The 22,793-nt window shown below is 36.1% G+C and overlaps 1 protein-coding gene across 6 annotated transcripts; it reads right to left on the bottom strand.

The window, feature by feature from the left end:
* Nucleotides 1–5,494: 5,494 nt before the first annotated feature.
* On the bottom strand, nucleotides 5,495–22,474 carry CRLF2 (cytokine receptor like factor 2). 6 transcript variants are annotated; one of them, XM_048934467.1, is made up of 11 exons: nucleotides 22,236–22,474; nucleotides 21,759–22,102; nucleotides 21,081–21,176; nucleotides 16,342–16,437; nucleotides 15,868–15,979; nucleotides 14,662–14,834; nucleotides 12,753–12,892; nucleotides 11,544–11,706; nucleotides 9,228–9,342; nucleotides 8,744–8,828; nucleotides 5,495–7,857 (listed from the first exon to the last, which is right to left on the bottom strand). In XM_048934467.1, the coding sequence occupies exons 2-11, from the start codon at nucleotides 21,790–21,792 to the stop codon at nucleotides 7,585–7,587; spliced, it is 1,287 nt and encodes a 428-aa protein (XP_048790424.1). In that variant the 5' UTR covers nucleotides 21,793–22,102; nucleotides 22,236–22,474; the 3' UTR covers nucleotides 5,495–7,584. The 6 variants fall into 6 exon arrangements, with proteins under 6 accessions (XP_048790424.1, XP_048790425.1, XP_048790427.1 ...); XM_048934468.1 differs by having other exon boundaries at nucleotides 21,922–22,102; nucleotides 22,236–22,472; XM_048934470.1 differs by lacking the exon at nucleotides 16,342–16,437 and having other exon boundaries at nucleotides 21,922–22,102; nucleotides 22,236–22,470.
* Between the last annotated feature and the right edge of the window lie 319 nt (nucleotides 22,475–22,793).

Raw genomic sequence — 22,793 nt, 5'->3', positions numbered from 1 at the left:
GATCAAGGGACGGGAGAGCCTTTCAAACAGAGATAGACTGAGAGAGCTGGGACTGCTCAGCCTGACGAGAAGAGTCAGGGGAATCTTGTCCTTGTGTATAAATACCTGAAGGGAAAGAGTAAAGAAGATGGAACTACACTGTGCTCATTGTAGCCCAGTGACAGGAAAAGAGGCAGTGATTACATACTGAAACACAGGAAATTCCATTTAAAACAGTTCCATTGGGAATGTATCTATCATGGCAGGTGATCGAACACAGGAACACATTGCCTGGAGAAGCTGGGAGTGGAGTATCTTTTCTGGTGCTCAAAATCAGACAGGATCTGGACCTGGGCAATCTGTTGTTGATGACCCTGCCCTGGGTTGGATTAGATGACTTCCAGAGGTGCTTTCCTGGCTCAGTCACTCTATGACTTTGTATGGAACAGTGATTGTTCCTGCAGTTAAACAAGTCCGTAAGTCTGAAAACAAAATATTCTTTGCCTATTTGCTGAAGGAGATAGAAAGGAAGAGGAACTTAATCTTTGATAATTTTTTTCAGGTTTTGTTATTCTCTAGCAATGATTGCCTACATGTCCTGCCTAAACAACACCTGAAAGTCTATAATAAAATTAAAATTATGTCAGCTAATGGAAGATATCAGTATTGTATTGATTACAGATTTTCTGACTGTGGTACAGTTAATGTACTTGTGGTAAAAAAAATCACAGAAGTTCATATAGGCAAGATTTTTAGTCATCATTTCTAAAAATTTCCTTTCAATCAGATTGCTTTTTCTTTTCTTAAAAGAGTCATTTCAAATATTTCTAAGAAATTCCCTGTAACTATATAAGCAGCATTGGAAGAAAAGGTCATGTCAGTTCTCTGCCTTTCAACCCCTTTGGTTTCACAGTTTGAAAGAGTCACAACAAAACATCTTGCAACAGAACAAATAACTGGATATTTTTTCAGCATTCAAAAGATATTACATTCTCAGATGAGTATGTGGAAATACTTCCAAATTCTCAGGTTCTTATTTGACATTCAAGAGACCCGAGTACTGAGGGAGCTTAGTGGTTGCAATATTTCTTTGCTTGCTTTTGCATCAAACCAAATGGTTCTGAAAGAGGTTGATACATAATATTTAAGGTAAAGCCTTATTATTTGAAACACATTGTTCTCTTCTCTGGGCTTTGTTTCTTCAAGATATAGTGCTTTAATATGCCCATTTTCTCTCCATTCCCTTGAATTCAGTGCTGATGACAGTCTTCCCACTACTTCCCTACTTCCCATTAGTCCCACACTAACAAAAGCAGCATTGCAGTCAGGATGTAAGCTTCGAAAACAGCTATGATTTGACTAGTTTCAACACAGGAGATGGTGTGATCACACAATTGTGAGTTTAATCAAAATTAAGAGGAATTGCAGAGTCTCTTTTGTCTGCCTCTATTACCTCTTGTTATCGATCTATATCAATTGATGGTGCTACCTGTTTTAGTCCAAGAGGGTGTAACTCTTTGAGACTTCTCTGATGTGGAGATCTTCTCCAGTACCTAGGTGTTCAAATCCTTTATGTTGTTGATTGTGATCTAACACCTTCTGCAAAATAGCAAAATAGCATGCAAGTGACATGAGACTTTGCACGCACCCTGATACCATGAGCGATAACTTTGTTCTCAATCATCTTATAGACCTTTTGTTTACTGATGTTCTTTGTACTGGCGTTCAAATATTTTTGAATAAAGATTAATGGGGAAAAATTGCATGAGAAGGCCCCCATCTCAGCCTCAGTCCTTTTATGAACAACATCTGCAGAACATAATGCGAAACAAAAACATCTGTTTCCACTAGCTTTGCCATTCTGAGCCTTTCTAGAGTCTCATAAAAACCTGAAGTCAGGCTCTTTAGGAAGTTCTCTCCTCTTTTATTATATAGATAGCCCTGGGCTAACTCAATAAGCAGAGATAAGATACAGCAAAGTGGAAAAAGTACAGGTAGACTGAACTATAGAAAAATTTTTTCATCTTCACTGCTCCTAGATGAAGAATTTTTGGGTTGAAATTAAGATTGAGGTCTTGGATACCTAATGAGGCAGAAATCACAAAAAATTTCAATTTCCAGTGGCAACACAAATTTTCATGCCAAAATTTGCTGGAAAGTTAGGGCAAACTTTTGAGCGTATCTATTATTTTCATCTAGTCTATGGCAATGTAATATACTGGAGATATGATTATTTACCTAGCAGACCTATATACCAGTTCTAGCCTACTTTGTATTTCCCCCTAGAAAGCCATCAAATGCTGGGTAACATTTCTGAGCTGTGGCAAATAGCTGTGGTGTTCCAATGCCCCTCTGAATGCATTTAAGCACTGATAAAAAAAATATGTGAAAATTCGTCCTTTAAGAATTTCAGATAAAAAACATTGTTTTCTGTTACTCTTGACCAAACATTTCTTTAGTGTTTAGGCCTCTTGCACTGACAAAATTTCTCAGTGACTTCAACGCATGAGCAACATCTGAGTTCATGATCAGGCAATAACAGTAACAGCATAAAAGAGAGACTTTTGCATATTGGTGATGTGCTTCCCTTTGCTCAGATACAGAAGTCCCCACCCTGTGATTTGTATAATTGAAAGCTTTAAATCATTTTAGAGAACACTGTGCTTCACTGAGCACAGGGTTCTCAAGGCCTGAAGAATGCCCAGGTGAGAGAAAGGGGAGCTGATATCTTCCCATCATCAGAAATCAGGGATGTAGGAATTGATTCTCCTCTACCTCACAGTTTAGCAGCTGAAGGACTCACAGGCTGCATAGAAGTCAGTTTCTTATTACTCTCTTGTTTTAGTGAGAAGGACCTCTTACATTCATTAAGAACCACTGTGTTTTCATGCATGCTATCTTCACCCTTCTTTTGAAATTCAACCTTTTCACAAAAATAAAGTTCTTTCAGACTGGCTGACTCTAAGGAGGAGGAGGATATTTGGCTCTGCAGCCCACAGATGGCCTACCAAAATGAGGAATGTTCCTTTTTCCATGTACTACATCACACTAAAGAGACACTGGATAAAACATCTGTCTACGCCAAGACAGAACAATGTAGATAATACACACGTCTGTCCATCTTACCATTGGCAAGTTTAAGCTCGTCCTGAGCTTTCTAAAGGAGTCATATGGGAGTCTAATGGTTTTTCTAAAGGAGTCATATGACTTATATGTATAACCAAGCTTATGTAATTGGCAGATATTAGGGATTCCTCACCTTATATGGGGATTGTGTTGAAATGCTTACTTTGGAAGCTTCCTTAATTGCCTAATAATACAAACATTTAATGCTTGGATCAATCTCCCTCTCTTTCTTCCTACAAGACCTGTTGCTCACAATTAATCAACCCACGTCATTTTCTTATTAAAGCTGAACATGACTATAGTCTTCCCTTTAACAATTATCCAAGAGCACAATCATAGGGACTACCTTTAAACAGATATCTTTCACAGAGCAGTATCAATCAGGAAATCATTTACCAAAAAAACTGTAGTCTTTGAACATATCGAGATAAGGAACAGTGGAGAACAAGAATGCAAGATATAACCATGAGAGAATAGTTGTCCCCCTCCTATTTTTAGAATTATTATATAATTCAGAAAGATAAATAAATATGCTCCATTAGTCTCTCTTGAGAAAACATTTTCAGGCTGCTTAGATATATACAGAGACATTCATTTAATATGTTGCATGTTATTTCTTTCTCTTGTTCACACTTCTCTAAGACTAGAAAACCAGAAGTTCAAGGGTCAAAGGAAAGGCAGGCACAAACCCTATCATTAATGCAAGGGATTTCAGTTTAAGAAGTCACGTTACTGCACTAGGAAGTGGATGCAGGCTCCTCAGCTGCAGCCCCTGATGGAGAAATGAGAGCACACTAGCGGGTTTTGGGGAGCTGGAGAGGAGTGGGTGGGTATGCTGGCTCTGCTGCTGCCTCCCACTGATCCTACTCCATGACTGCTGTGGTATCTGAATACTGTGGATGCTCAGTGGCTCTCCATGTTTTTCAGTAGCACTTCAGGGGAAGATGTAGGCAGAGCCAGCTGCTCTGATACTCCTTCCCCTTTTGATGTTGGGTGGAGAGGAAAGTGGGCTCTGCCCAGCTGTTGCATTCAGATGAGGAGGAAAGAAACTCCAAACAGCTGCAGCTTCTCATCTTGCAAGTTTGGGTCTTCTAGGCGAGCTTACTACATTGCAAGTGTGGATGCATGAAGGGACCACTTGTGCAGAGCAAGTGTACACCTGCTATTCTGATACACAAAACCTTATGCCAGGAGTTGACAGAAAGAAGTTATGTGGGAGGAAGGTGTACAGGTCACTGACCACGAATGGGCACTGAGAACTAGATTAGTTAGTGATGGATCTCTAGTTAGCAGTTCAGTGATAAAATGCCAGGGCCACACTTTCTTTTCCTACATGAAAATTGTCTGTTCTCAGTATTTGGACAAATATAGACCTGTATGGCTTTTCCAAAAAAATTATTGCATCTAGCCCTCTCTTTCAAGAGCTCACTGTGACCCTCCCATCATTATCCTGTTGTTTTCAGGACAAGGGTGAAAATATAGACTGTGTTTTCATGGTTGAGTTTAGTTGTTATAAAAAGATAAGCCATTAACAAAAAGCAAAGATGATTTTGAAATGTTTTATGACAGTACTGCAAGAAACTTTTACATTCCTTGCAAAGGAAGCAACCATTTTCTGCTCATAGTTGCACAAAGTGTGTTTCCCAAAAGACTGATAAACATTAAAATGATAAAAATGAACAACAAAAAAAAAGGCGAAATCATCAGAAGTTGCAAGATTGATTTCAGTAAGTTCTGTTATTTGTTTTTTAAAAACATCAATGTGATTTCCTCTTACTCTTCCCCTCACTGAAAATCACACATCAAAAGCCAAACAGTATAGAATGTTCAATGTGGCTCAGCACTGATATAGCAAGTACATAAATTACACGAGGTATAAATATACATCCTTTTTATTTTGCGGTTGAAAAAAAGCAAGTTAGTCTGGACTACCATATGATATGCTGTTTGTGCCTTTCTGTGGGATATAACTAGGAACAAACTGTAGCATCTGGGGGGCTTGTGCATTTGAAAAACATAACAACTTTGAATAAACCAAAAGGGAAGATGTTAAAGGTGCCATATACCCTTCTTCTTACTGTGGGGAGTTGAACAGGCCTTTTCCCAGCTGTCTGGTTAAGTTGCTCTTTTGTAGGTTGGTTTTCATAAGTCCCTGCAAACCTGCTTTGAGATACGGTGCATGGCTGTGTAACCATCAGAGAACTGACAGTCAGGATGAGGAGAGGAGTTTATTATTTCAGTAATTCTTTATGTTGCTATGTCTCTATTTTATATATATATATATATACACGTACACATAATGTTTTTAAAATAAATGTTTAGATATTTGCAAGTTTTATATTTTTAATTTCTTATCTGTTATACACTATGTAAATATGGGTTGCATACATATGCAAAAATAAACTTTATAACTGTAAAATATAATACAAGCTATCATTCACACTAAAATCTTAGATGACTGTAAATTTTCATTTCAGGAACACAACTGAAAGAACACATTTCCACATCTGTCTTCTTTTTCTTCTGAAGTAAAATTTCAGTACAACAATATGAAACACTTAATTCAGGTAGAAAAATATTTGTAAACAGAAAATGGTTAATGGTTAAATTAAGGCATCTACCTAGATCTTTAGACCATCAGATGTATGTATAGTTCAAAGATGAAGGAGCTAAGCAATACATTCCAAGCTTTCCTTCCTACTTTATTGCTTCAGTCATTACTGGAACATGTTCATATCAAGTGTAATTAGATTTAAGTTCTTTGATTCTCATGCAATAACACCAGTTTATATCATCTAAGAACACCTGAGCTAAGGTATATTCTGCTTATCAAATTATATAAAGCTTGTATTTGTTTAAAATTCACTGCATTCTTATACTATTTAAATACTGCGTAATTATTTTTATTTTAAAAATTCACTTAAAATGATGCACCAAAGATGTATGAAAGACCCCAAAAAGCTTGTGTAATTCTGATTTAGATTAAAAAAAAGGCAGAAAAATTGTCACGATTTCAGGAAATCCTCTGTTAACTTGGTTTTCTTGTTACTGTACAACTAAGTCTAAGGTAATGTCAAGAAAAAATAGAGAAATGTGTCTTCCCAGTTAAGTTTTGCAGTTACTGACATACATTTTGTGGATTTGTCCTTGTATGGCAAACTGGGTCATCAGAAACCAATTCTGGAAATTAATATATCTACATTACTGTATACAATTCCCAAGGACATCTGGCATTAAAATGCTGAGCAAACAATATTAATTTCTGTAATTTTATGATAGGTGTCATCTGCAAGTTACAGTATGAATTAGTTCATAAAAGTATGCAGTAGGCAAAATTTATTCAACTGATAAAATCATTAAACGACTGATTGATGTTCGTGTAAATATCTGGAACTATTTCAACATATAATTACAATGTATCTACAAGACCTTACATATACATATAAAAGATGTTTTAGCATTTAACATTTTTACAAAATTTGTTTTCAGTGTAGCTTAGATGTTAGGGTAATTAACAGAATACCTCAGATTTTGTTTATGAGACCTAACTGTAGTATGTGGCATTTTAAGTAAAAAATTGAACATTCAAAAGTTGGTAAGCTTTAGAAAACAGTAGAACAGAGTTTGAAAATAAAGCTTTTATTTACAGTTTTAAATTCTACTTCATTGCATTACAAATAGTTTGAAATAAAAGAAATTTAGTTAAATATAAATATTGTAGAAAATGAACCTGATCTCTGCAAGAAGCTGAGGTAGTCACATCGAGACACAGTAAGATATCAAGGACCTGACCGCAGTCCATGAATCTTTGCTATTCTGGAGGAAACTGCCTGCACAGCAATATTTACATGATAAATTGTAACTCAACAGCGTACATCCTCCCTTTTCTGTCCATAGACACATGATTTATTCTTTCTCTTTTAAAAATTTTTGATGCATACCATGAAGAACAAAATTTCACAACTGGAGAAGCAGCTACAAAAGCAAGCACTTCTAATATAAGGAGATACAGTAAAGCAGTATATTATCACTATGAAAATGAACAGTATGCTGTCTGGCCTTTGTGAAACAAAGACCATTAGGAGACAAATATCTTAATTTTCTTTTCATTTGAGAATAGTAATGATGTAGTTTGCACTACAAAAGCACAAGGACTGAATCTCAGCTGTTGAAATTGTGCCATGGAACAGCTCTTGTTCTCTCCCCTAACATGAAAATGGGACTTACTTAAATCCTACATATAAAAACCAACTATAATCCGAAATCTTAACTCCATAAATCATTAGACATTTACATCAAATATTTAGCCTGCTCATAAGATCATAAGTTCTTGGAAAGAACCTATCTGGAATCAGATAATACAGACTTGCATCTTTCTTCTTGCGTTTCTACTTGTGATAATATTTTCTATTCAGCCTCTGCACATACTCATCAGGATCTTACATATCATTTCCTCATATCTTCTGAATTATGCAGGTTTTATAACATCACATACATGTCATCATTCACTACATTCTGGGGGACAGCAAAAGAAACTGTATTATTGAATGTTGGCATCAGGCGGGCATTCTGAGTTGTTTTGGGGCTATTATTTCCAGTTGTTCCTGAAAAGCTGAAGATTTTTTCCCTAGGTTCCTGATTGTCACTTTTCTTCTTGTCTGTTGGTTGGTTTTCTTCCTCGATGATGCATTCTAGCTCTTCATATTCCAATTTGGTTTGTACTACTGCATGATCAGTTTTATCTATCCATTCCTAGGAGAATGAAAAGGTTGATATTGGCAGGTTCTAAGTGGTCAATCAAAAGAAATCTGTCTGTATAGACCTGGATTTTCCTTTAAACAATGGCATCTTTCCAGGGATAGCCACAATGGAGAAGATGAAAAGGGAGTAACATACAGATGCAGAAAATATAATGCAAGGAACCGAGAAAGACAAGAAGAAAGACTGTTTTCCACAAGTAAATACAAGATCCTGTGACTTACAGAGAACACATTAAACCATAAAATCATAGAATCATAGGGTATGCTGAGTTAGAAAGGACCCACAAAGATCATAGAATTATAGAACATAGAATTGCTTAAGATGGAAAGGGTGTTCATGGGTTCATGGATCCTTCCATGACGCAGATCCATGCCATTCCCTCAGGTCCTGTTGCTGTTGTCAGAGAACTCAGTGTCTTTGGAAAACCTGAGATGTGTAAAATACCCTATGTTCTTTCCTTGGTGGACTCACACATTCTTTGACCCAAGTCCTCATCTACTCTAAATTCAGACTAAATTTATATGGAGAGTTATGCAGTATAGTATTGTGGATTAAAGCTTCAGTATGGATTAAAGCTGTCATTAGAAGGAATGTATGCAAATGCCACTCTGGCATCTCCCCAGATATTGTGCCTCTGGACATCCTTAAATTTTCTCCTGAAATTTTTCTCTCACTTTCTATAACAACTCCTCTTATGCAGTACCAAAGCAGTATTACAGTGCTGATCTGTTGATGCTGCGTAGGGGGAAGGGCTTTTCTCTTGGATCAGAGGACATCTGAAGCAACATCAACCCAAAACATGTGTTGGTAGCTGCTTTCAGATTACTCACAGCATTGCAAAGTTCATAGACTTGTTTGCTAGGAAGGAAATGTTTACCTGGAAGTTTCCACTATGATCATTGAAGAGATCAGTAAATATATATTTTGGATCTGGTATAGTAGGCATAACAGATTTTTGAAGTCTGCAAAGAGAAAAAAAAGGTGTTCTGTTATGGTGTTGTCATTCGTACAAACATCTACTTCAACACATTGCTGAAGCCACAGATAAGATCTGCGTGACAGTATCCTTGGCTTCTTGTAAATATGTGTTAACATCAAAAAGTAGTATTGTTACATTACTACAATAAAACAATCATCTGATGAGATTTATGCAGTATAACAGAATGATATGCCTAGTAAAATCTGGAATACACGCAAACTTGCAGCTGGGCAGCCAGCAGTGTTCTGCTCTATGTACTAGTCAAAGCTTTACTGTGTTGGCTGAGTTAGTAAATGCAAATGTAAACACAGAGAAAAAAAAAAATTATAATCTGGAAAGGTAAATATTCTACAGTAGTAGTAAGCAGTGAAATTATACTTACCTCTGCCATTTACACAGAAGGATCAAGAGGATAAATATTATTAGAAGTACTGCCATCAAACAACTTAAAAGAATTACTGTGTTTGACTGGGTTTTTATTTCATCATCACATGAATCTAGGAATAAGAAGAAGAAAGCAAGTGAAAATTTTATTGTTTGCTCTAGCAGGAAATATTCCTAACCATGCTAGAACATTGACTTCTCCTATTAATAAAAAAAAAATAGAATAAAAATTTATGAACAAATATAAAAAAAAAAATCAGTTCTTCTTTTGAAACTGAAAAGAAAAGCTATCTTTCCCCAAACTGTGCAACAAAATAAAATCATGTTTTATTTTTTTTATTGACCTGTTACAGAACAAAGGAAGGTGCATATGTGCAAAGAGTAGAAGCATTCAGAATGATGATTTTTATGTTCTCTCACTGCACTAAGGGTGATACAGCAGTTCTCTGCTAAGGTGTGTCTTACATAGACCTACCTACAGCCTCCAGAGCTGCAACTAATTTTACATGTAAACTAAACATATTATTTCCTGCGATAAAAAGCTGTAACTGGACTTTGCACATAGCCTGAATTTCCCAAAATAAAACAAACAAAAAATGCCCCCACCACATATACCAAAGAAGCCCAGAAAATGCAAGTGCTAACAACCAGAAAGTAACTAGTGACAGGATTCAACAGGTATGTATCTGAACCGATGAGTTTTTGCAGCTTTTGGCATTCTCAGTGTTTTTCCTGCAGCTTTTGTAAAGGAACCACAAAATTCATACTGAACTTCTGCTCTTCAGATCAATACTATGGAAACTTAAGTTAATTACGTTAATTATTAGGACCAATCTATACATAGCCTCCATAGTCACTCCTTTTCCTATGGCAGCCTGTTCCACCTGCTCGCTTCGTTTAGCCTGTCAGAAAGTCACAAGAAAAGTTGTGAACATCCAGTGAGACATTCAGAGGCTGAATTTTCTTGAGAACAGCTTTTGTCATGTCTTCCTGGTGATATGGAGGCAATCACTCCTTGAAGTCCTGAAGTGGAATGCTTGCTCCATTGAGGAGGCTGTGCCAAGGTCACTTATGATAGAGGGACACTCAAAACAACTATTTGTCTGTCTTTTCTGCACTTGCCATCCACATACATGTCTGCTGATAGCCTCTGGTCTAATGTTGTGGGTAGGGCTGCCATGTTCTCACTTCTCAAAGGTACACATTGTCCTCTGTGTTTCTGAAAGACATTGTCTGCCACAGCAGAGGACAGCAGGTTCACAATCTGCATGGTGCAATAAACTTCTCTGGAAGTCAGCACTGTTCCTACCACTAGTGCACAAGCAGTACATTCTTATGCTCCAGGATTTGAGCCTAGCTTTGTGTATACTGATTTTCTTTGGGTGAGTTAGTTGTATCATAGAAAACTCAGGTCTGGGTAGAATGGATATTTGGCTGTCTCATAATTCCAACAAAGCCTAGTGGGTGGAATTCTGTGGTTAGATGATATGAATCATAGAATTTTTAAGGTTGGAAAAGACCTCTGAGATAATCTAGTCCAGCCATCATCCCCATCATGTCCAGTAACCATGTCCTCAAATGCCACATCTGCACATTTCTTGAGCACCTCTGGGAATGATAACTCCACCACCTCCCTGGGCAGCCTGTATTCCCTTGAGATACTGTACATTCAGTTTTACAATAAATCTGTTTTTTGTTTTGATAACCAATAGAAGTAGTTTCCACCAAAGATCTAATTGAAACCAATTACATACAGTTAAATGGGTCTTCCTGGTGGGAAAGCAATGTTGTTAATGACTTTGCTCCCATTTCATGTTTCCCCCATTTTCAGCAAATATGAACACCAGACAGTTATAACTCTGGTCTTATAGCACTACTAGATGTATTTTAAAGCAATCAGTCTTAAAAAATTGAGCGTAAAGGTTTTTCTTAGAGTTCAAGTTTGATGTTAATGTATCATCTGTCACCAGAGTGCCTGCGTATGTTTATGTTTTACATAAATATGTAAATCCACATATATTTGTGTATGTGTGTATATTAATATATACACACAAAATATATACACAGCATGCAGCACATCACTGTCACCGGGGAATCCTAGACACTACTGTAACACAAATAATAAGGACATTTTTAACTTTGTAGATAAATGCATAAATTTGTAGTGTTATGAATCATCAGGAACAAAGTTTCTTTGATAACAGAAGATGGAACATAGTGAAATATAAAACTGATTGCACATTCTGAACTTTTTTTGCAGTCACCTGTTAACAGTTTGCACTTAGACAATATATGAATATAGCACAGCTGTTACCTAATAATGTGCTATTCATCCAAAATGTTTCTGCTTCCCAGTCACTGCTGAAATCAACTACGTTGCAAGAGGGTACTATCCTCTTCAGTCTGACCCGAAAAGAATAGCATTTCCTTGGATCAAAGCCTTGCTCTCCAACTCTGCAACACTTAGAAGTTCTGGACTGAGAAGGAAGGTGTATAATTGTTAATTCCAGCTTTCAAGGCAGAATGCTTGAACATAACTCCACTATGATCATGACTAGGACAAGGAGTAGACCAAAACCTCAGAAATAAAATTTTGTTTCTCTGAATTCTGAGGAATTTTTCTTCTTGACCTATTCTTTCCCATTCATCCCCATTGTTCATTATTTGACAGTGAGCTAAAGAGCCTAACAGTCAACATACAGAGTACTATGTTACAGTTTCTGCTTACAGTATAAAAAAAGAAACTTTAATTCACAAAATATTTACATGTTCTACAGGTGCCTTGGTAGATTTAAGTCTGTGAAATAATATGTAAATAACAGCTAGCCAGAATAAATAAAAATCCTGTATCATCTTTTTTCTTTCCTTCTATTTCATGCTGTTTCTCTATTAACTCTATTCAGCTTTCTGCTTTTATCTTCCAATGCTGTTCGGTATTTATGAACTTCCCTTTACCTCGTCCCCAGTTCTATGTGTAGCAAGTAGATATAACTCAAAATGTAAATGACTTCTGTATGGTAGACTTCTATGATCTGTATGGGAATTGTTGAATCACAACCTGAACCTCTGATTGATCATATTTGGCAAGCAATGAGTCAACTGCGGGAGCACATGTGAAGGCAATTCACCTGTATGACCAGAAGGGATGGAGCCTGGCTCCACCTCTTCTAAACCCCCATTTAAGGGCTGACTGCCACTGAGGAGATTTCAATCTCTACCTTCTGGAGATTGCTCCCTTTGGAGTTTTTCCTGTGAGCCTGATTATCCCTTGATTATCCCTTTCCACCATGATAATCTTTCTAGTTATATGACCTGTAAAATACCAAGCTAACCACGCCGCTCTGTTAATTGTATATTTTGTTCATTGTACAGATTAAAAAAAAAATCCAATGGGGTTCTCCTACAAACTATTTTGAATGTAAAGGTGAGGAGAACAATTAGTAAACAACGAGGCTTTATATTTTATGGAGATAATATTTCCAGCTCCTTCCAACATTGATTGAATGTGCCATGTTCAACTCACTTGCCATCCTTTGTCATATTTGCTTTTGTACTGAAGCTCAAGTCTCAAGCACTTCACACCTCTTTCTGGTTTATTACATGTAACAGTAACAGTGTCATCCTTCCAACTGAAGGTCACATTTTCTGGTCGATTGGGCTTTACTAAGGAAAAGAGAAAAAAACATGAAATAGCCTCTTAAAAATAAGTATTCTTAAATTAATTCCTTCCATCTCTCCATGTTTCCTTGAGTAGCAAGGTGGATATTCCTCTTAAATGATGCACTTCTGCAGCTAACTTCCTTACTAAACGTCAAAATGTACCACTATGGCATTACTCGCCATTGGAGGTACCACGTTCAAAGGTAGATGTCCTCCTGATTCAGGAAAATCCTGAAACTACTTAAAGAAGGACTCTGATCTTCTTTCAGTTCCTTTGGTTTGAGAGCAATGAAGATTCTTCTGTATTGGAAAGAGACTGACAAATTCAGTACCACTAAACTTAAAAGACATACATTCATCTTCTGGAGGAAGTGTGGGATATGCTGAGATATATGGCAAAAACACTGGGTGTCTACCTGTGTGCAACTGAATCTATCCCTTGCTATTTTCAGATGGTCTAAGAGAATGCAATGGTTTGACCTATGTAATTGTGTAGTCTTTAATAGTGGGAAATAGTGTTGAGAAGAGTGCTACTTGTTTTCTCAGTCCTTGATTCCTTTTCATGTTATGAAGAAGCCTTGCCTTCCTAATTGTAAAACTGATGTCAGACTTCCATTATTTCTGCCTTGTTATCTAATGCTTTTGAAATTAATTTTGGTATCAGTGGGAGTGTTGGGAATGTTCAGCCTGGAGAAGAGGAGGCTCAGGGGAGACCTCATTGCTCTCTATAACTACCTGAAGGGAGGTTGTAGTGAGCTGGGGGTCAGCCTCTTCTCTCGTGTCATTAGTGATAGGACCAGGGGGAATGGTTTCAAGCTACGGCAGGGGAGATTCAGGCTGGACATGAGGAAGTATTACTTTTCAGAAAGGGTGGTCAGGCACTGGAATGGACTGCCCAGGGAGGTGGTGGAGTCACCGAGCCTGGGGGTGTTCAAGGAAAAGCTGGATTTTGTGCTGAGGGACATGGTTTAGTGGGAGCTATTGGGAATAGGTGAACGGTTGGACTGGATGATCTTTTAGGTCTTTTCCAACCTTGGTGATTCTATGATTCTATGATTCTATGATTCTATGAGTTAAATAGCCAAAATTCGGGGACCAGGCTGCAATTTTTCATAGTTAACTATATGAGATACAAAAAAGTATTCTCAAAGTTAAATATCTTAACAGGTTTTTAGATTTATCTTTTTTCCTAAAACATTCATAATAAGCTCTAAATGTATATTTGGATGATAACGGCTTTCCCAGATTCTTTCTTACTGCCTTATTTTCTGCTTGGTATTTATTAGGAGGAAAAAAAAAATCCTTCACTTTAAGCACTGTATCTATGTGCAATACCAGAAAATGTAAAAACAGGAATATAAAATCTCTTATAATAAGACTTGAAATTAACAATTTGTTGTTGTATTTGTTGTATTATGTTGTAATATGTTGTATTTGTTTTCAGACATGAATATTGAGTAGTCTACAATATGCCAAGTATATCCATAAATTTAATTTTGATTCTAATCTTGAAACTACATTCTGGGACAAATCTTGCTGTTCAAAGTAATCCCACCTAGTTACAGCTGCACATGATCCTATGTAACTATCAATGACAAAAAGGTATGAAATCGGCATCCATAATTCCAAATACTGATAGATTGCTTATTGTATACACTAACAGCATTTTATACAGACAGATAAATGATTTCTTCTCAGATTTAAACACAAATAGAGAATGAATGGGGACACCAGGACTACCAAAATATATAGTTTTGATTTTATATACTTACTATAGAAATCAGACTTCAGTCTTTTAGAAAAAAGCTCTTCACTTCCATTGCTGTTCATGATTGAGAAAGCAAGGGTGTATCCTTCTGTCTTAAAAAGACATCCTGAATTATAACCTTGTGTCAATAGATATGTGGGACATATTTTCCAGTATTTCTGCTTGCCGTCTTCGAATCTGGAAATTAAAAAATATCAGTGAACAGAAATACTCATATCAGGACATAAAAGCTAATTCTTTTTTGCAACTATATTTTTCTTTGTTTTGTTTTCAGTGGTCCTACAAAGACAAATCCACATACAGAACTTGAAGAAGGAAATTTCATTATGATTTGAGGTAATTCATTGGCATGACCTCATTGACTTTCCAGTCCTTGGATTTGGTGCAGTCTAAAACTAACAAGTTTCCTTTGTTAGTTGTGTTAGCTTGTTTTGTTTTTCCTCTAAAAAGACAATAGCTTATTCAAACTAATGTTTTCATAAGCCTTTTTTCAAGATCGTGCTGTTAGTTCTTCCATATATATCAACTAGAAAAAGAAAGGAATGTGAAGCTTTATGACTACCTTCAACCAAAACATTGAGTTTCTGTTGCGTAAATAACATCTCTTATACAAAATATACATGCTTAATATACATAATATACATACTTACATATGCAGGAAAAACACTTTCAACAGTGTAATTAACATCAACATTTAGCAGAGAAAAAAAAAAAAAATGAAGGTTTCATATCTATTGTCACAATCTAGTGGGATAGGACAAAGGGGAATAGCTCCAAACTAAAAGAGGGGAAGTTTATGTTAGATGTTAGGAAAAAATTATTTACTCAGAGGGTGATGAGACAATAGCATAAGCTGCCCAGAGAAGCTGTGAATGTCCCATCCCTGGAGGTGTTCAAGGCCAGGTTGGATGGAGCCCTGAGCAGCCTGATCTGGTGGGGGGCAGCCCAGCCCATGGCAGAGAGTTGTAGTTCAATGATCCCCTCCAGTCCAAGCTGTTCTATGATTTATTACAGCTGATTATTCAGCAGGTTTATGGGTTTATACAACTTTGTAGCAAGATATGAATATAAACAAGCTTCCTCTTGAATGATTACAAAAATGTTAAGAAAGTTTAATGTATAGTTCAGAGATGACTTAAACAATTTTGGTATTTTAGCTTCCCAAAGTAAATTATTTAGGGAGAGAAGCATAGGCATTATCAATACTCACATATAATAAAATGACACATTCTTGCCAGGGAATAGTTTTCTTGTTGCCCACGTGATCTGCATTTTCTCATTATTGAAATTGATTATTGTGGTGCTGATGGCATCTTTCTGACCTGTCCAGTATATTTACAGAGAATATAAATTCAGCACTGAGTATGAGAAACTTCGTATTTGTAGGCAATCAGTATTTCAAAGATGTTTATGCCATAGGCTCAGATAATCATAAAATATATATGTAAGAATATAATAGTATACATATTTATGTAACACTTATACATAGTATATATGTGACATGAACATGCCCAAAATGCAAGGAGACAGAATATAATACTCTAGAGAAACTGAAACTAGAATTTCAAAAGAGCAAAATGAAACAATGTGCAGCAAAATCAGAAAGAACCCAATGGTTCCTTGCCCAAAAGGTGTAGACTGTGCATGGTGCCTAAATAACAAAGCCAGCTTTGCTCCATAGTACCTGGAAAGATTTTCCTGCTGAAGAGATCTCTTTTTGGTACCAATGCAACATGGATTCTCTGTGTAAACTCCAATAAATGCTGAAGATAACTCTGACCTTGAAAAATGAGAAGCCAGAAAGAGTAGAAAACCACAATAGCAATCTTTCAAGAAGAAAGACAAATGTATTTGAGTTCTATAAGATGTGAAATTATATTTAATTGAATTAAAAAAAAAAAAAAAGAAAAAGAAAAACAGAGAAAATATCAGTATCTAAGGAGAGACTATAAGAAGAAATGGGATAGATTCCTTAGCAGGGTCTGTTGTGATAGGAAAAGGGGAAATGGTTTCATAGTAAAAGAAGTGAGACTCATACTGGACATAAAGAAGCAGCTTTTTATGATCAGAGTAGTGAGGCATTGGCACAGGCTGTCCAATGAGGAATTGGATATCTGGTCTCCAGAGACATACAAAATTAGGCTGGACAGAGCTCTGAACAACCTGATGTAGCTGTAGGTGTCCCTGTTCATTGCAGGGGAGTTGAACTAGATGACCTTTAAGGTCCCTTCATACTCAAATGGTTCTATGATTCTGCGAAAATATATCATGAATATTACATACAAGATTCTGAGGGTAAAATTTGCAGGCTCTTGTCTCCAGGCATGAAATGCCTGCCACTAAAAACTTCTGCAGGGACATTCCTACCTAGAGGAGAATAGAGTATTGATCCCTGTTTAAACATTTCTGATGACTTGTGTATTACAGTTAATGATCCTGAATATTCATCATAATCAGGCCTACGTATTTTCCAGTTTGCTATACTTTTGCTCTGTAATCAACACTAAGAATGTAAAAAAGCTGTGTGGAAACACTTGGGTTCAAGTAATTGTTTTGTCTAACTATATTCAAGGCTGCATCTCTGCTTAATAATTTTGCGATTAAAGCTTATCAAGACATTTTTGCATAGATGTCATCGTGTTCTTACATCATTCTCTTAAAATCTCTCTTAAAACACGTGACAGAAATCCAAGAGCAAATGTAGCTGCAGATCCCTGCTACACTATTCACAGAGCTCTAAGAAAAAGAGTGAGTATTCCTCTGCAAGAGAAATTCTTGAACAGAAGTCCTCTGTTTCCTAACTAGTGGCTGCAGACTTGTTCTACACTGTTTTCTCAAACCAAAACTGTTATGTTTTTCTGAAGAATGGAGAAGTAAAAGTACTGAAACAAAACAGAACTTAAAAATTTTGAAAGCTGTCATAACATGGATTTTATCCAGACAACTTTATCTCTGTACAAGAAACTAGCCGTTGTCTCCTTACTTTCCAAGCCCCTCAGCAAGTCTTAGAGATCATCTTGTCTTTAACTGAAGCCACCAATATGATGGCAAAATGCCTGACAGTGGATTATTAGTCTGCAAGTATACTAACAAGTTTTAATTTTTATGAACTAAATTTTAGCATGTGTGTGCTATGTAGTATATACAGTGTTATGATTATATTATGATGATCCATGACTATTTGTATGCAGATTTTCTATAAAAATAGCAAAATGTATATTTAGCATATTTGAATATATAATTATATATTCTCCATTAAGCAAAATTAGTTCTATTTATAAAAAAAAAAAGAAATATTAGTGTACGGAACTAATTTTTATATGGAAATGTAACTCTTGGGTTTCTCAATGCATGTTTTTGGATGACAGAGAAGAATATCAATATGACTCCAGTCTGGCAGTGATTTATGAACAAACTTTGCACTTTCTGAGTAGTCCACTTGACTTCTGCAGTATTACTCAGAGCACACTATCTTAACATTCTATATAAATCAGATCCTTTTTCTGTTCAAAAGAAATACAAAACCAAACTGAACAAAAGAAGTTGCATTTTATGATTTGGAACTCCGAGATTTTAACATTTAAATATAAACTCCAGTACCTAAAATGGAAGGTAATACATTATTGAAGATCTTCACAATAAATATAATGATGTAGTAGAAATGGAACTCAGAATGTAATGAACACTTGGTGACACGTATTTTTCCTATGTTCTATCTCTAAATGACTTCATCAGAAGTCTTAACATAATTTATAACTTTGAAATGCATTCAGCTATATAATATAGAAAAGTTTTTTAAAAAAACTTGTTATTAATAGTTGTGCTTCCACATCTCCAGTTAGTGCAATTTTTATACTATGCTTTCTAATTTAATGGGATTTGTAGTCTTATTACTGTGGCACAAGATGCCTCTTGTGTCAGTGAACAAAAAAAATTTATGTGCATCTTTTCAAAACATAGCATGTATATGTTGCATTATTTATATTTCCTTGCTTTTTCAACTTGAAAAGATGCAAATCCTGACTAAAGTTTTTAAAGTTTGATTTAAGTTGACATCAAACACTGAGGATATGAATAGGTTATGTAAAATAATGTTTCTTACTGATGATCTTTCCTTTGCCTTTAACAGGAAAGGTTTTTAGCTTCTTTCTTTATTTCATTTTACTATCTTTATTTTATGTTATTTTTAATCACCTACACTTAAGGACGCAGAATCATTCGTATCTTTTGTTAGTGGGAAGAGATACAGAGAAAGAGAGGAGCGAGGACTGTTCATCTCTTTTCCTTGATGAATCCACCTGTAATAACCTGGATTGTTCTCAGCTAATGTGCCAGATCTTTCACAGTAACTGCAATATTTTAAATCATGATCCTATGGAGTACAGTATCACATTTAATTGCTTTTTGTGTTAAGGGAATGGTTAGATAAAAGGTCAAAAATATAGTGAAAGGAGGCCTAGGAAGGGATGGCAAAAACTTTCTGTTCAAGGGTGACCTTTCAGTCTGTCTAGGAGGATAGATAACAGTATGTTGTAGAAGAATAGAATGTGTACCAGCACTCTTGAACATCAGTCAGAAGGAATAATCAAGGTCTAAATCTTCAGTAAAATCAGAGAGAAAATGGTAGGGCTCTACGCTGGACTTAATCTCACATATGCTATTGGACACTTGGTCTTGTTGGGAAAGAGAAGAATGGAAGATCTTGCTATAGTGTGTACAGAAAGTACTATTACAGATGAAGAAAAAGGAAATTACCTTGAGCAATGCATTATAAGGATGCAACCATGAGCAAGAACATGAGCAATTATAATCCACCTCCAAACCACTTTTCAAACTTCATTGCTAAGAAAATTTGCTATTGAAGGGGAACTTTGTTAAAAGCCCAAATGTCATGGAACAGATCAAAAAGGAAAAGAAAAAAAAATAGAATGTCAATCTGCAAAGATAACAGTGGAATGTACATGTACAGGAACAGTTGAAACCTCATTGAAGGCAAACAAAAAAGAAAAATCACTTTTGATTTCCTCACACTGATGAAACCTGATAAGTAACCACATGTTGAACTTACACATAGTGCAGTAGTTCTGTGTATAGAAACAAATGGAGAGAAATACCCAAAACTGAGCCTACGCTCTAATTACTCATATATGAGAACAGTTTCATTTCATTAACTGGAACAAATGCAAGTGAAAGTGCAGACTCTTGCACACAAGGTTTCTGAAATGTGTGCTCAAGGCTGACTGAGTAGAAAATTTATTTTCAATAGAATTAATAAGACAGCAACAGAAGGTTTTTATAGACGTTTTGGAGCAAAGCATACTCCTTAAGTATAATTCTCTTAACTTATCAAATTGATTAGTGCAGGGATTTTCTGTTTGGGGTTTGATGTTGTTATTATTTGGTTGATTTTGTGGTTTGGGTTTTTGGCTTTTTTTATTTGTATGTTTGTTTTCAGTAGAAGCTTGACAAACTATAGACATCACTATATTTTGCATTAAATAAGAACCAGAATGCTGACTTTCAGCTTTTGTTCCACAAAGTCATAGCATCTCAAGGCAGAATCAAGTCTCCTCACAAAAAAGCCAACAACTCACGGGAGCAATTAACTTTGAAGAATTAAACAGTGTTGCATTGCTGAAAAAAAGTACTTATACATACAGCAGAACACAGAGTTGATTTATAGGTTGATAAGAGGAAGGGATAGCTTTAGAGTTCTAGAATGATGGGGTCCTTGTGATAAAATAATGAATGAGTATTAAGTTATCAGACTATATTTTGGGATTTTTTAATGATTTCTTCAAGATTCTATTTATCTTTAGTGAACTACAAGTAATGGCACTGCAGTCAAACACATGAAACAGAGATGTTCTTGCATGTAGACACACAATGATTTTTTTAAAGCTTTTGTTAATTTTGCTTTTTAAAATTATTTTTACCTTGTTGTTTTCACAGGAACAAAATATTGCTGAGTATTTCCCAACTTTCATTCTTCCAGAATAGTAAGTGATGAAATCTTACCTGGAATTCATTTTATCCAACTTTTTTCAGTGAGAAAACTGTAGTCTGTTTCAGATTCAGTACACTCTATCAGAATCTATGCATTCCTTGCATGGAAAGTATTCTTGCTTAAAGATTTGAATATTTCTCTCTTTAACAGTAGACATAATCTTACAGAGTTCTTTCGTTTTTTTATTTAGAAAATTGGGTATATTTCTCTTACTCTCATCATCACTCTTGTTGTTTGTTTGTTTTTTTCTAAGAATCCACATTTACCTCTTTTGAATCTCAATTTCTGTTTTGTTGATTCTTTTTGGCAAAAAAAAGAAAAAAAGAATACTGTAACATATAAAGTAGGTTATCCACAGAAATATTAGTAATTAATATATCAATTTTTTAAATAAACATAAATGGATTTGAACTTACCAAATGATTGCGATAGAGTACCCACCAGGTTGACCAGTGTGAAGATCACTGAACATTCTTGAAAGATGAGTCTCATGGTTTGAATGACGCAACAGACTGTAAAGAGATGAATAATTACAATCCTTGGTCTTTACTATTTGATCACTTTATACAAGAGACGGGAGGGAACTAGAGGAAATGACTACAGGAAATTAAAAAATGACTATCTCTAGCAACAAACAAATCAGAAGTGTAGAACTTCACTACGCATACTTTCTTTGCAGTATGTAATAATAATAATAATAGAATAAATTCTCAGAATAAGACTGTCAATCTTATCAATACTTGCTTTGCTTTATCTTATCACGATACTACAGGTGATGACAACCATGATCCAAACAAGGATTACGTAGCTGTGAGTAGCAGTAACCGTACCATACACCTGAGCACGCTGATCTCAGCACGCATGGGGACCATAGGGTAGGTGGGGACCAAGCTGCCTGCCTCCTCCCCACTTACTAATAAGACCTTCTCCTGTCACTCCACATGCTTGTTGCACTTCACATGGCATTAGCTACCTCTGTCCACAGATCAGAGGCAGAATTAGTGGGCCTTCTGTGTCAGGGAAAGGTGGGCTGCCGGGGGTGAGGAGGCTGTTACACAAGAGGTAGCACTACAATGTATTTCCTCCTGCATTACCTGGACATCTATATGCTGGTATATAGTCTTGCATATATAGCAAGCATATATATGCTTGCTATATATATATATGAATATATATATAGCAGCATATATATATGCTGCTATAGAGTCTTATCAGTTTTGTAACATCAGCAAAATCCCCAGCCAGATGATGTGGTACCAGTTTTGATCTGTCTGTTCACTTTTCTTGGGTTGGCTTCTTTCACTTATTTATCCATTACACATGCCAGGAAGATCTATTCAAATTTCAGCAAATCTTGGAAGCTCCAGTCACACATGCATTACTCTTTTGCCTTTCTAGTCCCTGCTTTGACCAAGTTCCTCTAAGGAGGCATTAATTCCTGGAATGAAAATAACAAGAAACAGATAATTGAAATACTGAACTGGGTTCAGTTATTTTTGCAGCTGATGACAAACAGCAGATTTGGAACTCAATGGCCAAATCTAGCGAAGCCTGTGCACCTCAGAACTTACTTTCATGCCAGAAGAGTTGCCCAACCACTCGCTCAAACAGATTCTGCTTTCTTGAATAAATCTGTGATTATCTGGTGTGATTTTTCTCCAAATATGAATAATCCCAATCCATGAACTGAAAAGTTGTCTGTGGGCCTAGGGTTCTGCTCTTCCTGAGTTTACATCTCTAAATGTGTAATTGATTAACTTTCCCACATCCCCAGGGTCACTGCTCCTGTGAGGACAAGGTCAGAGTGTAAAAAAGTGTGTGTTCTCCTAATGGCTCTTACACAATGCAGCACTGGCATGTTTGGCCTGCAAAAAATGCTAACACTGCAACTTCACTCAGCAACAGTGAAAGAAAACAATGAGAGTGAGCTGATAATCTGCAGTCAGTGTTTGTGATTTTGACTGCCAATAGAGACAAATGCAAAGAAGATTCTCTGAGAAGTATGGTGCTTTTTTATTTATGGCCTGACCTAGAACTTCTGCGAGCCAAACAAAAGAAGTGCTTTTGTCATCAATTTGGACTTTATATTAAACTGCACAATTAGCCGTTGGCCCTCTGCTGAGTCCTCT

This window comes from Lagopus muta, chromosome 1 (genome assembly GCF_023343835.1).
Source record: "Lagopus muta isolate bLagMut1 chromosome 1, bLagMut1 primary, whole genome shotgun sequence".
Classification (NCBI taxonomy): domain Eukaryota; kingdom Metazoa; phylum Chordata; class Aves; order Galliformes; family Phasianidae; genus Lagopus; species Lagopus muta.
Note: the sequence above shows the minus strand (reverse complement) of the source record. Positions and strands in the feature narration are given on the sequence as shown.